We start from the raw sequence: 15,169 nt of genomic DNA on the forward strand, positions 1-15,169 counted from the left end.
AAGGTATAATACTTGCTCATTTGAACTACAGAAGTGTAGCTGAGCAACCATGCTCATAATTTACACTTAAATTCCTAACCTATTGATTTAACAAAACAAGACTTTTTCTATTAAAAACTTTAATACAGTAATATTTTAAAATTAAAATTTTTGTTTGGGGTCTTTTTGCTGGGTCATCTCAACAGAACTTTGTAGAAATAATAAGCTACAAATGAAGCTAAATGTTTTGTTATTCAGCCTTTCCTGAATACAGATTGATATTAAATAAAGTGAACAGGATTCTTATTTAACTGTTACAACATCCAGTCATCCTTGAAATGTAGGCAATCATTTAGAAGAATTTAAATACACAAATGTCTATCAGAAGTAAAAGAATGAGAGGATTTACAGGTACTTTTTTTCTCCAGTATTTCAGGACAGTCATTATTTCTCACGTGTGTACGTGATACAGTTTGTGCAGGTGTTACATATGGGCATGTAAGACAGACAACACAGAAGGCCAGTCAACTAGTGAGAGACAAGATGAGAATTCTGGCTTCCTCAGTTGTGCTGCTGCTCTTACTTGTAACATCCTCCAGGTAAACATTTCCAGCCAGAAAGGCCTCAGCACAGAAACAGGAGGTTCGGATCTGAAGGAGGAAGTGCCACCTGCTAAGGCAGTAAGAAATGGCCCTGGCTGGCAGGGCTGCATTGCGAAGGCCAAGTGCTCCTGTTTCTCTCCCTTGTGAGCTTGGAGGCTCCGCCTGCTCTAGCCACTGTCATCTTGTTCCCTCTGCCCTAAATAATGTCACAGGGGTAGCAACAAACCCACTGATCACTAACACCAAAATGGCGACTTCAATGGAGGCCAAGCTGAGCTAGTAACTGGCTAGGGCACATTGCCAGACAGTCAAAAAAAATACCTGGTGAAGTCAGACTCTGAGATTTTTATTGCTTTTGCTACAACAGATTCACATACACAATTTGAATTTTCTAAATTTTAGAAGGGCTTCAGAAGCTAACTTCTAATACTTTAATTATTCATATATTTCAAAACCTGATGGCATGGTTTTAAAAAACTGTAACATCAGTGGAAATTTACATGAGAAAAAACATGATAACATATCATTATTTTCACCTTTATTGTGAATAAAATAATAACATCACAGTAAGAGTTGTGTGTACAGAATAAAATTATATCCAAAAGGAATGTGTATCATATTTGGTGGTGCAGTAAGCTGGGCATTTTTATTTAAAAAATTAAGAAGTTTTAAAAATTGAAAATAACTGAGTATTTATTTACAGAAAGCCTGGAACAAATAGCCAACAAAATCTTTCATTGTTTCTGAATTAAGATGAGACTAAAAACCATGCTGTGGGGACAAATGATCTAGGGGTTTGATCTAGATGGTAGATATTATACTTGTAATTCATAGGTAAATCTTCTAAACTTGTTTTGACCAAAGGTAAAAACAGACTAAAGTAAAAAAGAAATGATACCAAAATACATGTGATATGTGCTAGAACTTACTGATGGATTTTTGCTCAATCCTACTTCTTGGCCACACAGAGAAAGAACATGCACCAACTTCTCTTTTGTCCTCTTCTGGAAAAGAAACACACAGGCAGATTATAATCATGGCATCTTGTGACCAGATCTGCTCTTATACATAGGGCTAGCATACTGGAAATGTGACCAGTGAGAACTGAGATGTAAAATGCACACAGACTTGGCATGAAAAAAGAATGTAGAACATTGAATTAATAATTGTGAAATATTGATTACATGTTGAAATAATATTTTAGACATATTTGGTTAAGTAAAATATGTTATAAATTCATTTTACCTGTTTGTTTTAACTTTTTAAAAAAGGTGACTATTAGAACATTTAGAGTGAGGGTCACCTTCTATTTCTATGATACAGTACTGATCTAAGTTTTCCCAAGGTGGGGGATCAGGGTCTGAAAATCAACCTCAAGATTCTTTAGTAGATATTCATCCCTTTCCTTTATAATCTTTCTTATATGCTACAACTTTCAGCATTAGCAATGCTTTCCTTAAATCTAAATTAAATCTATTACGTTAACAGCCCAAACCTATTTTCCTTAAAGAGGAGACTAACTTTACTTTGTGCAGAATTAAAAAAACTCAATTATTTGCATGCTGTATTAAATATGTTCAATTTATTTTTCCTAAAGTTAAACAACTTTAGTTCCTTTTTGTGTTCTCCATACACCTCATGTTTTAGCACCTTAAGCAAGCAGATTCTTCTGTAAGACATCACATTTTCCAGTAACACAGATCAACTAGGTCTCAGAATGAATGGTAGTTTGAGAATAAAATTAAAGAGTGTCCAGAGCCTTAAAAATATTCATGTACTACAGAATTGCTTTCAAAGCAATCTTCCTGATCTTTCTAGAATGATATTTCCCTTTTTAATCTGATTTACACTTATGTGGCGACTGCTAGGAGGCCAACGTCACTCATAGACTTTCTCCTTAATGGAACTCAGTTTGCTGCATCCTTCTTTCCAAGTTATAGAAGAGACACTCAATACAGTGTCTTTTCAGTGTTGAAAGCTATTGAAGCAAGGAGAGAGATTTGTAAGCTCTTTTCCTAAGTTTTAGTGGGAATTTTATAATCTCAGGAAGAAATCGATATTGAGGAACATGGAATGGGCTGTGCATTTCTTTCTCTTTGCCAAATCCCCAATGAAGTATGGTAGGCTCCCTATTCAACAACTCAGTGGACACTCACTGATGACCAGCTGTGTTCCAGCAGGTACTGCTACGTGATCCATTTCCTCAACCTTTAGGAGTGAAAATGAGTCCTACTGGGTGAACAGTATTTTTCCTGCCTAGTGCTCACTTGGTCTTCATTTTATCTTGGGGACAGCCACTATCCCTGTAAGTGGGGTTCTGCCTCCCTCACATAAGCTGCAAATCCTTTTTCTTTCTTTTTCATTATAACTTAAAAAATTATTTATTTAATTTTTAATCTTTATTGTTGAGAATATTACAAATATCCCTCCCTTTCACACACCCCCCCCTTTCCCTCCTCCACCCGCATCCTCCCACCCTGCCCCAGGCCTTCACCACCCTATTGCTTATGTCCATGGATAATGCATATATGCATATAAATTCTTTGGTTAATCTACCCTCTCACCCCCACCCCTGACTTCCCTCTGAGATTTGTCAGTCTGTTCAGTGTTTCCATGCCTCTGGTTCTATTTTATTCATCAGTTTATTTTTATTCATTAGATTCCTAGTTCGTTCATTTTGATTTTTAGGTTAAGTTGTTAGATATGTGTTTATTGCCATTTTATTGTTCATATTTTTTATTTTTTTAAAAAATTTTCTACTTAAAAAGACCCTTCAACATTTCATGTAATACTGGTTTGATGGTGATGAACTCCTTAAGCTTTTTCTTGTCTGTGAAGCTCTTTATCTGACCTTCAATTCTAAATGATAGCTTTTCTGAGTAGAGTAATCCTGGTTGTAGGTTCTTGCTTTCCATCACTTTGAATATTTCTTGCCACTCCTTTCTGGCCTGCAAAATTTCTGTTGAGAAATCAGCTGATAGTCATATGGGTCCTGCCTAACTAAACTGCTTTTCTCTTGCTGCTTTTAAGATTCTCTCTTTGTCTTTAACCCTTGGCATTTTAATTATGATGTGTCTTGGTGTGGTCCTCTTTAGGTTCATCTTGTTTGGGATTCTCTGCAATCCTGGACTTGTATGTCTATTTCTTTCACCAGTTAGGGGAAGTTTTCTGCCATTATTTATTTAAATAGGCTTTTGATTTCTTGCTCCCTCTCTTCTACTTCCAGCACCCTCATGGTATAGATGTTAGTACACTTGAAGTTGTCCCAGAGGCTCCTTACATCATCTTCATATTTTTGGATTCTTTTTTCTTTTTGCTCTTCTGATTGGATGTTTTTTTGATTCCTCATATTCCAAATTGCTCATTTGATTCTCAGGGCCCAGTGGCTCAGCCTCCCCATTATGTGTACCTCTGTGTGGACTCTGTGCACTGTTTTGTTGTAGTTGAGCCTCGATTGCTGCTGGTAAAATTGGGAGGGATTGACCCCCAGGCCAATTGGCTGTGAGGATCAGGGGCTACCACAGTAGAAAAGCTTCTATACAGGAGACACCCCTATGGAGAAAGACCTGCTTCATGGGGGTTTGGTGCTTACTGAGTCTTCCCCTTGAGTTTGTGGTTCATGGGTGTGGTAGAATTATAATCTGGCATGATCTGAAGCTGTTCACCAGGTGCACTGGTTCTGGGACCTCACTGGAAATGAAAAGTTAGCCACTGCCTATGTCCTGCTTGGGACTACCCAGCATAAGTTACAAAGTGACCTGCAGATGGCTGTTACTTATGTTGGGCTTAGAGATAACCAGGAAAGGCCAAGCTGGAAAGCAAGGCAAGCTGCTGCTAGTGCTGGGCCTGGGGCCACTTATTGAGATGTATGGTGCACAGAGTCCAGCTGCTGCTTGTTTGAGAGATTTTAGGAACATCTGAAGCCTGAGCCAGGACAGGCCATTCTATAGAAACGCCATTGCAAACAGCTTGGGTGGGGCTGCATATTGGGTGGGGTGGGATCTTAGGGAATCACCAGGGTGGTGAAAATAGTGATCACCAGGGTGGTGCAAACAGTGATGGAGACTCAGATATGGCACCTGCCAGTTAGCTTTGTGGGGGTGGTGGGAGGTCTTAGCACTTTTGTCTGAGAAAAAGCTACCCTGAGTTCTTGCCCTGGTGCCAGATAATTTAGTTCCTCCCTGTATGTCCCTGAATCCTTTCAAGCTGCTGCCCCAGTATTGGAGCTCAGAGGGAGTGAGTCTGAGTAAGTCTGTGTACCGGCCTTTTAAGAGGAACACCTGGGACTCCAGAAACCCTACGTGTCACTCGGCCACAATTCACACTGGTTTTTATAGGCCAAAGTTATGGGACTTCTCTTTCCAGCACTGGAACCAGGTGGTCTGGTGCGGGGCTGGGACCCCTTGCTCCTCAAGGGAGGCCTCCACATTCAAGGTATCCCTCCTGATTAAACCACATGTGGATGTCAGCCCAGCTCATTCCATGCTTCCACCCCTCCCATCAGTCTCAATGTGCTTTCTTCTTTAATTCTCTAGTTGTAGGACTTCCATTCAGCCAGGTTCCAGGCAGTTCTGAATGATAGTTGTTCTGTATTTTAGTTTTTTTTTTTTTTTTTTTAATTAAATCTTTACTGTTCAGATTATTACATTTGTTCCTCTTTTTTCCCCCCATAACTCCCCTCCTCCCAGTTCCCGCCCCACCCTCCGCCCTCACTCCCCACCCACTGTCCTCATCCATAGGTGCACGATTTTTGTCCAGTCTCTTCCCGCATCTCCCACACCCCTTTCCCCCCCAAGAATAGTCAGTCCATTCCCTTTCTATGTCCCTGATTCTATTAAAATCACCAGTTCATTCTGTTCATCAGATTATTTATTCACTTGATTCTTAGATTCACCCGTTGATAGATGCATATTTGTTGTTCATAATTTGTATCTTTACCTTTTTCTTCCTCTTCCTCTTCTTAAAGGATACCCTTCAGCATTTCATATAATCCTGGTTTGGTGGTGATGAACTCCTTTAGCTTTTCCTTATCTGTGAAGCTCTTTATCTGACCTTCAATTCTGAATGATAGTTTTGCTGGATAAAGTAATCTTGGTTGTAGGTTCTTGGTATTCATCACTTTGAATATTTCTTGCCACTCCCTTCTGGCCTGCAAAGTTTCTGTTGAGAAATCAGCTGTATGGGTATTCCCTTGTAGGTAACTGAGTTTCTTTCTCTTGCTGTTTTTAAGATTCTCTCTTTATCTTTTGCTCTTGGCATTTTAATTATGATGTGTCTTGGTGTGGTCCTCTTTGGATTCCTTTTGTTTGGGGTTCTCCGAGCTTCTTGGACCTGTAAGTCCATTTCTTTCACCAGGTGAGGGAAGTTTTCTGTCATTATTTCTTCAAATAGGTTTTCAATATCTTGCTCTCTCTCATTTTCTGGCACCCCTATAATTCTGATGTTGGTACGCTTGAAGCTGTCCCAGAGGCTCCTTACACTATCCTCGCATTTTTGGATTCTTTTTTCATTTTGCTTTTCCGTTTGGGTGTTTTTTGCTTCCTCGCATGTCAAATCATTGACTTGATTCTTGCTCTCCTCTGTTCTGCTGTCGGGAGTCTGTATAATATTCTTTATTTCAGTCAGTGTATGCTTAATTTCTAGTTGGTTCCCCAATATAACATCGAGGGTCTCATTAGTTTTCTTGTAGATCTCATTAAGTTTATCGGCGGCTTCTAAACAGTTCTTGAGAGACCTTAAAAGTGTGGTTCTGAACTCTATATCTTCCATTGACAATTTTGTCCTGTTTCTTTGTCTCCGCATTTTGTTATGCTTCCTTGATGCACCCCCTAGTGGTCTTTGTTCGTGGTCTTATAGTTAAATCTTGATTGTTGTAGCTAATTCCAGGGAGGGTTTGACCTCCAGGCCAAATGGCTATGAGAATCAGCTGTGTCAGCAGTGAGAGAACTTCTGTCCTCTAGGGAGGTGCTAATCTGGCGTTTGCCTGAGGCTATCCGGCAAATGCCTCTGTGCAGGGCTTGGGCGGGGCGGTTCGCACAGGATCAACAGGGTGGGCCTGAGAGAGCAGTTATGGCAGCTCTCAGTCCTGTCCCCAGGGGCTCTGCCTCTCTGAGTCCCAGCAATGGCTGCAATCCTCGGAGAGAAAGCTGCACTCGCTCTGACCGAAGCCAGGCGGTCCCGCTTCTCCCGTTTGAGTCTGGGTCCCTAAAGACTCGCCTGGATCTGGAGCTCAGAGTCTGCGACTCCCTCCCGATTGAAAACGCCAACCGCGCCCTCCGCCGCCAGCCCGCTCCGCGCACTCCGCACCTCAGAATTTGACTTCAGCACTGCGCCTCCTCTGAGTGTCCGTATGCGTTTCTCTTTCCTCCTAGTTGTAGGGCTTCCACTCAGCCAGCGTTCCAGTGGTTCTGCGTGATGTCCGTTCCGTCTTTTAGTTTCACTTTTGAAGTAGTTGTTCAAAGCAGCAAACTCCGGCATTAACCTATGCCGCCATCTTGGTTCTGGCTGTACTTTAGTTTTAATTTTGATGTGGTTGTGGGAGGATGTGAGTACCAGTGCTTATCTACGCTGCTATCTTGGTTCCTAGCTCTCCTGCAAGTCCTTTTTCTAATTGCTATTAGTGTGGTCAGGGAAAGGCTCCATCCTTCTGAAATCAGCAGAGCCAAAGACCATGGAAATCTAAGAAGAGCCTGCATGAGAATGATGTCAACAGAGAGGAAAGCAGTGCCAGGCCTGGGAAGAGAGGGTAGAGACAGTGAGAAGGAGAGAGAATCTAGGGATCCAGTTTCTGAATTGGTATACTAGAATCTAGCCGTGCTTGAAGCTAAGACACATAAGTTAATAAATTCGTTTTTCACGTAAGGTATTTTTCATTGGGCTTCTGTCACATGTAACCAAAAGAGCCCTATGAAGCAGGGTTTTACTTAATTGTGCAATGACATTAATACTGTAATGGAGGCACTTATGGAGTGAATACTCTTAGGCTGTGATAACAGAGAGACCTGGCAGCTAGCTGCTTTGCTCTGTGTTATACAGACTGTGCAGCACAGGGACCATGAGTGGAGAGCATGCATAGGGGACAATAGCCAGAATTTCACTGGATGTGCAGCCATCATAGAGAACTAATGGAAAGAATGAAGGTTGTGTTATTTGGAGAATAGAGGACTCATTTGGGTGGCAGAGGGGGCAGGGCTTCTTTAAATGTTGGAGGGACCACCACATGAAAGAGATCAGATTTCACTTTCTAAGCCTTTAAGACAAGCGGCCCACAACAAATATTTTTGTGGCCCAGTCAATATAACAGTTGTAAGAAATGTTTTAATAAAAATTTCATAACTTAATTTTTACAATATCCTATTATACATAATTATTAATAATGAACTATGATGTTCGGTAATGACTGATTACTATAATTGTGTTGCACTCATTTCCCTTATGTGCCTTATGCGCAGGTGCACCATTTCTCTCCACTAATACTAGCAGTGAATATTTTAGCAGCTGATTGCCATGTCATTAGTCTAGTCCTGTACTGACTTGTTTGGTGTGCGCAATAGGAAATATTTCGCTTTCAGAAAACAAGAAAAATAGGTTTATTTTCATTATGCTTATTAATTTGTGCAGTTATTCAGTGTCTGGTAAGTTAATGTTCAAGAAAAAATATCAATTTCTATTAAAATGTTCTATTATTTTATGTTAATGATTACTTATTTATTTTAGCCCTTCTATTCAGCATGTCTCTATTGAAATAAACCTACGTTTCTAGGAAAATTGAAGCTTTTGTTTTTTTGTGGCCCACATAAACTTAAACCTTGTTTATTTGGCCCGTGTTAGCCTTTGAGTTTGACATGCTTGCTTTAAGAAGATAGGACTAGTGAATCAAATCAACAAAGTGTCAGACTCTAATCCCATGTAAGGAGCTGTTCACATAGAAAATGGGTTCCCTTGTAATGCTGTTAAGATCCTTACCACTGGTGTCGATGCCCGACGGGCAAGGTCAGGATGATGAGTGGAGGCATCCCTTATCTCATGGACCATTGGCTCAGTCAGTCCCCAGGTTCCCCTCCAATCCTGCAAGTCCAGGATTCTATACCTGAGAATACTGGGGTCTCTTCCAGCTCACAGGAACAAGGACATTGGAGTTGGAGCCTGATGAGGTGGAGGATGTGCTCCGGGTGACAGCCATAGTCCTGGGCTTCCCGTCTCGGCCAGAAGAGTTCTGCAGTTCATCATATCGCCTCCCAATGATTGGCGTCTTAGAAAGAACACAAAGCACATGTTCTTCTATCTCATTAACACTTCTTTGGTGTATGGAATTGCTCTACCCTGCAGCAGCCAAGAACTGCTTATTTGATTAAAAATTACAGAAGTTCAATGTTACAAGTAGGCTCATTTTCCTGATGTTCAAATACATATTCTGAGTCATTTTGCATCTTCAATATGCTCCCACTCTCTTTAGCAGCTGAAAACAAATCCAACTGGTTGTTCTTAAACATTCTTTAAAAACCACTGATAAAGGAAAACATTCAGGAAAACAAAGTCAGTTGTCAGGTGTTTAAGCTTGAAAGGATTTCTTGTAGTCATAACAAGAGACCAAAAGTCCTGCTCTAGCTGGGTTGCTCAGTGGTTAGAGTGTTGACCACTGGACTGAAGGGCTTTGGGTTCAATTTCAGTCAAGGGCACATACCTCGCTTGGTTGCAGGCTCAATTTCTGCCCCAGTCAGGGCATGTGAGGGAGTCAACTAACCAATGTGTCTCTCTCACATCAATGTTTCTCTCTCTCTGTCTTTCCCCCTCCCTTCCACTCTTTCTGAAAATAAATGGGGAAAAAATATCCTCAGGTGAGGATTAACAACAAGAAAAGGCAAAAAGTCCTCTCCTTCTTCCCAACCTTTATATACTAGATTATTTAAACATTTATTTAAGTTATTTATATCTTTTCAATTATGTAAACGAATGAGGTCAGGGCCAGGTACTTGGGCACCACTTTAGAAATTTTATTTCCTGAGAGTCTTGGAGTGGTTGTGGGCAGCGTGTCCCAGGCTTTAGTGCCAAAGAGGTGTCCTGCACAGAGATCAGTTCATGGGCCTACACCTGGGGGCAGCAGAAGCCAATAGGTGGTTCTACACTAAGGCCCATCATTTTGGAATAGCTGGGTCTCTTGGGTTTGCTGCTGACTGGCTGCATGTTTTCTGTACCTCTTTGGAGCAGAATAAGCTGAAGTCAAAGAGTAAAAATAGCTTTTAGCAATGTAAAAAATGCACAGAGCGTAGTTTCAGCTTTGGGGGGCTTATGGGTCATGGGGTAAGAGACACAGGAAAGTGAAGTATTTTTACATGTTAGAGTAAAATGGTTAAGTACAGATCTCCAGAGGGCTTGTTCCTGAACTGGCAGGTAAATCTGACTATTATCTGCCTTCTCTTTTCCCCCTAACTCTTTAGCTTGGTTCACTCGTCCTCCCACCCCCCATTCCACACACTCCCCTCTCCCCAAAGGTAAGAATTTAGATAATTTTGCAGTTTAAATAGCAGTATGGCTCGGGGAAACTATAAAGGCAAATTCTGTATTCCTGCGAATCTCAGTCATTAGCTGGTCTGGGAACAAGGTCGCCAATATAGAGAAAAGACAGGACAGTTGTCAGATAAGGAATGAGTTAGGTTTAAAATGCTGAAGATCATTCCTTTTATAGTTAACTTTTTAGAAATCAGTTTTTATATAACCAAGGCTAGCTTCTATTTTTAAAAGCTGTCAATTGAGAGCCCCAGTGAATGATACTCCACATGTTCTTAAAAAACAATCTAAGTCAGGCGTTAGAAGGAAGTCTCCATTGGAAGTAAACATAGTTAGTTTCTCTTGCTCAGGGTACCTACTTGTGATCTTTTGTACTATATATTAATGCTAAAGTTTACAGAAACAGTTAACATACCTCTGAAATGTCAAAGTGAAAGTCCAGAGTTTTCCCTGGTAATTCCTTAGAAGCACTGGTCCATACTCGATGTATTTCTATCTTTGACAGGTCACTGTGCTGATAGGAAGGCAAAATGAGGCTGGCCGACCGAGAAACCACCAGCTTCAAGATATTCAGAGCTTCTCTCCAGTGAACACTCTGAGGGAAATAAAACATTCAATGGTTAATAGTAATTTCATTTTTAAAAACTGATAATGCTAGTTATGGAAATGTCTCATGACCATTTAGAATTCATGGATTTAAAACAGTGCAGGAAATTCATGAAAATGCTGTTTATATAGAAGATGACCTACATTTAGGAAACAGGCAAATAAAAAGAGACCACTTTTGTCCATATTCAAATAAACGCATTTTAAAATAAAGTACTATTTTTGCTCATGTGGTGCCTCTTTAATCTGAAAAGCAAGAAGCAAAAAAACAAAACAAAACCCCACAAAAAATCCTGAATGCATTTATGCTACTGACCACTCACTCTCAAAATTCTCCCACCCCCAGTTTCCAGTATTCCTTAGTCCTTCTTCTACTTCTCAGGCTCTTCCCACCCATTTGTTCCTGGGCACATGGTTTCTGCCCTCAACTCTTCTCTTTCACTCCATATCTTCCTCATGACCTAACCCAGGAATCTGGGTGCTATTCTTAACTCCTTTCTGTCCCTCCCTTCTGATAATGTGTTTCCTCCTCACCATTCCTGATGGCACTGGCTCAGTTAAATCTCTCCTCCCTCTGCCTGGACTATTTCAATGACCTCTTAACTGGTCTCCCTGCTGGCAGTCTCTACTTATGCCCATCAAACCCATCCCAGCTACTGTGGTCTTTCTAGAAATCTTCAGACCATGCCACTTCCCTGCCTACATTCCTTCTAGGCCCCCCTCTGGTGGACTCTGAGCAGGACCTACAGGGTGATCTCCCTTAGGCTACCCCTGGAGCTCCCCAAAGCAGGCCAGGTCCCTTAGCCTCTGTGCCTTTACTCATGCTAGTCCCTTGTTCTGGAATGACCTTCCTCTCTTTATTGGCTTATCAGACTCCTATCTTCCTATAAAACTCACTTTGTTTTACCATCTTTGTCTCCCTGACAATCCCCAGGCTGACTGAAGTCCTTTTCCCACACAAAAAAATTTTTGAACGTAGGATTGGAGGAAGATGGCTGGAAGATTACGGGGAGGCAAACTGCAAGATAGTGTGAGAGGGAGAGAATGAAAGGAGAGCGTGTGGACGTACGAGGAGTGTATATTTGTGGGTGAGGGACAGCTATACTCCAAGGGACTGTTGGGGACTGCCGGAATGGGCTCCCCTGACCAGGGCAGCCTCCACTGCTGCTGAAATCTCTCTCCCGGAGCGACCAACTCTGTTGCAGAGACCGCACCATCTTGAAGGGGAGAGTGACTGTTATCAGAAGCCTATACAGCCCGGGTCTCTACAACCACAACACCCAGCAACCAGCTGCGAACCCAGGAACACTGGATCTCTAGCAGCGTAAATACAAGAACTTGGATGAGATCTGTATCTTCTCACGGAAAGGTCAGATTTTGCCTAGGAAAAGGTGAGGTCTGTGATCCAGGCAGGAGAGAGAAACGCGTGAATGGGATCTAGAGGTTTGGGGAAGTCTGCGCCCCACAAAACCGGTGACCGTTGGGGCTAGCATGACCTGCGAATATGGAAGGGGATTCGCAGGGCTGCTGGCAGAAGGGAACTCTAAACATCAACCCATAGTGGGACTGGGCACAAAAGAGCACCCTAAAACCTATCCTACTCAGACTATTCTAAAAAATTCAAGAGGAAGGCATACTTACAAGTGCTTTCGATGAAGTCAGCATTACCTTAATTACAAAACCAGATAACAACACCACAAAAAAAGAGGCTAATATCCTTGAGGAGCATAGATGCTAAAATCCTCAACAAAATTCTAGCAAATGGGATTCAGCAATGCATCAGAAAGATCATACACCATGACCAAGTGGGATTTATTCCAGGGATGGAAGGATGGTACAATATCCTCAAATCAATAAATTTGATACATCATGTAAACAAACTGAGGGGCAAAAATCATCTAATCATATCAATTGATGCAGAAAAAGCATTTGACAAAGTCCAACACCCTTTCTTGATAAAAACTCTCAGCAAAGTGGGAATAGAGGGATCATACCTCAACATAATAAAAGCCTTATATGATAAACCCACAGCCAACATCATACTGAACGGGCAAAAACTAAACTCATTTCCACTAAGAACAGGAACAAGACAAGGATGCCCACTTTTACCACTCCTGTGTGACATAGTACTAGAAGTATTAGCCATAGCGGTCAGACAAGAAAAAGAAATAAAAGGCATCCATATTGGAAAAGAAGAACTAAAACTATCCTTATTTGCAGATGACATGATACTATATGTAGAAAACCCCAAAGACTCCATCAAAAAAACTATTAGATTAATAAATGAATTTGGCAATGTAGCAGGATACAAAATTAATGCCCAGAAATCCATGGCCTATTTATGCACCAATAATGAACTCACAGAAAGAGAAATAAAAAAAACAATCCCATTTACCATTGTAACCAGAAAATTAAGATACCTAGGAATAAACTTAACCAAGGACGTGAAAGACCTGTACTCAGAAAACTACAGGACATTGAAAAAAGAGATAGAGGAAGACATAAACAAATGGAAGAACATCCCATGTTCATGGATTGGTAGAATCAACATCATTAAAATGTCTATACTACCTAAAGCAATCTGTAGAATCAATGCAATACCTATTAAAAAAAACCAGCGGCAAATTTCAAAGGTCTAGACCAGCCGTGGGCAAACTACGGCCCGCGGACCGGACCCAGCCCATTTGAAATGAATAAAACTATTGAAAAAAAAAAGACCGTACCCTTTTATGTAATGATGTTTACTTTGAATTTATATTGGTTCACACAAACACTCCATCCATGCTTTTGTTCCGGCCCTCCGGTCCAGTTTAAGAACCCATTGTGGCCCTCAAGTCAAAAAGTTTGCCCACCCCTGGTCTAAACTCTCCAAAAATTCATATTGAATAAAAAAAGACCCCAAATAGCCACAGCTGTCCTGGGAAAGCAGAACAAAGTTGGAGGGATCACAATACCAGACATCAAACTATATTACCAAGCCACAGTTCTCAAAACTGTCTGGTACTGGCACAAAAACAGTCATATAGACCAATGGAACAGAATAGAGGATCCAGAAATTGACCCAAGCCATTATACTCAATTAATATTTCATAAAGGAGGCAAGAGCATACAATGGAGTCAAAACAGCCTCTTTAATAAATGGTGCTGGGAAATTTGGTCTGATACATGCAAAAAAATGAAACTAGATAACCAACTTACACCATACACAAAATCAAACTCAAAATGGCTAAAGGACTTGAATGTAAGACAGGAAACTATAAAAACCCTAAAGACTCCATAGGCAGCAAAATTGCAGACGTATGTCATAGCAATATCTTTACAGTCACAGATCCTAGGTCAAGAGAGACTAAGAAGAAAATAAACAAATGGGACTACATCAAAATAAAAAGCTTCTGCACAGCAAAAGAAACCATCAACGAAACAACAAGAAAGCCCACTGAATGGGAGAACATATTCACCAATGTTAACTCTGATAAGGGTTTAATCTCCAACATTTACAGAGAACTCATACAACTTAACAAAAGGAAGATAACCAGCCCCATCAAAAAATGGGCAAAGGACCTAAATAGACATTTTTCAAAAGAGGACATTCAGAAAGCCAAGAGACACATGAAAACATGCTCAAAGTCACTAATCATCTGAGAGATGCAAATCAAAACAACAATGAGGTACCACCTCACACCTGTCAGAATGGCTATCATCAACAAATCAACAAATGACAAGTGCTGGAGAGGATGTGAAGAAAAAGGAACCCTCCTTCACTGTTGGTGGGAATGCAGACTGGTGCAGCCACTGTGGAAAACAGTATGGCATTTCCTCAAAAATTTAAAAGTGGAACTGCCATTTGACCCAGTAATACCACTTCTAGGAATATATCCCAAGAAAACAGAAACACCAATCAGAGAGGATATATGCATCCCTTTGTTCACAGCAGCACAATTTACAATAGCTAAGATTTGGAAATAGCCTAAATGCCCATCAGCAGATGAGTGAATTAGAAAACTATGGTACATCTACACAGGGAATACTATGCTGCTATAAAAAAGAAGGAATTCTTACCATTTGCAGCAGCATGGATGGAACTGGAGAGCATTATGCTAAGTGAAATAAGCCAGGCAGTGAAAGAAAAATACCATATGATCTCACTCATTTATGGATAATAAAGAACATTATAACCTAATGAACAAAAAAAATAGATACAGAGGCAGAGATGCATCAAATAGACTGTCAAATTACAGTGGGAAGGCTGGGGAGTCTTGGGGGTTTGGGGTAAGAGATCAATCAAAGGACTTATTTGCATACATATAAGCATAACCAATGGACACAAGACACTGGGGGGTGGGGGTGGGGTAAGGGCATGTGCCTGGCACAAGACACTGGGGGGTGGGGGTGGGGTAAGGGCATGTGCCTGGTGGTAGGGGAGGCCAGGGACGGTCAATGGAGAAAAAAAAGGAGACATATGTACTACTATTTGT

General features: G+C 41.0%; 1 protein-coding gene across 4 annotated transcripts in view; it reads right to left on the minus strand.

Annotated features, from left to right (window-relative positions):
* FRY (FRY microtubule binding protein) overlaps positions 1 to 15,169 on the minus strand; it is a gene marked incomplete at its 5' end in the record, with an annotated part of 453,417 nt that overhangs the window by 84,884 nt on the left and 353,364 nt on the right. For all 4 annotated transcript variants that reach the window (XM_081083582.1, XM_081083581.1, XM_081083584.1 and 1 more), the window contains 3 exons: positions 1,511 to 1,585; positions 8,671 to 8,832; positions 10,504 to 10,683. In XM_081083582.1, coding sequence (XP_080939708.1) covers positions 1,511 to 1,585; positions 8,671 to 8,832; positions 10,504 to 10,683 — 417 coding nt within the window. The remainder of the gene's footprint in view (positions 1 to 1,510; positions 1,586 to 8,670; positions 8,833 to 10,503; positions 10,684 to 15,169) is intronic.

Source organism: Myotis nattereri (assembly GCF_964212035.1).
Source record: "Myotis nattereri genome assembly, chromosome: 2".
NCBI lineage: Eukaryota > Metazoa > Chordata > Mammalia > Chiroptera > Vespertilionidae > Myotis > Myotis nattereri.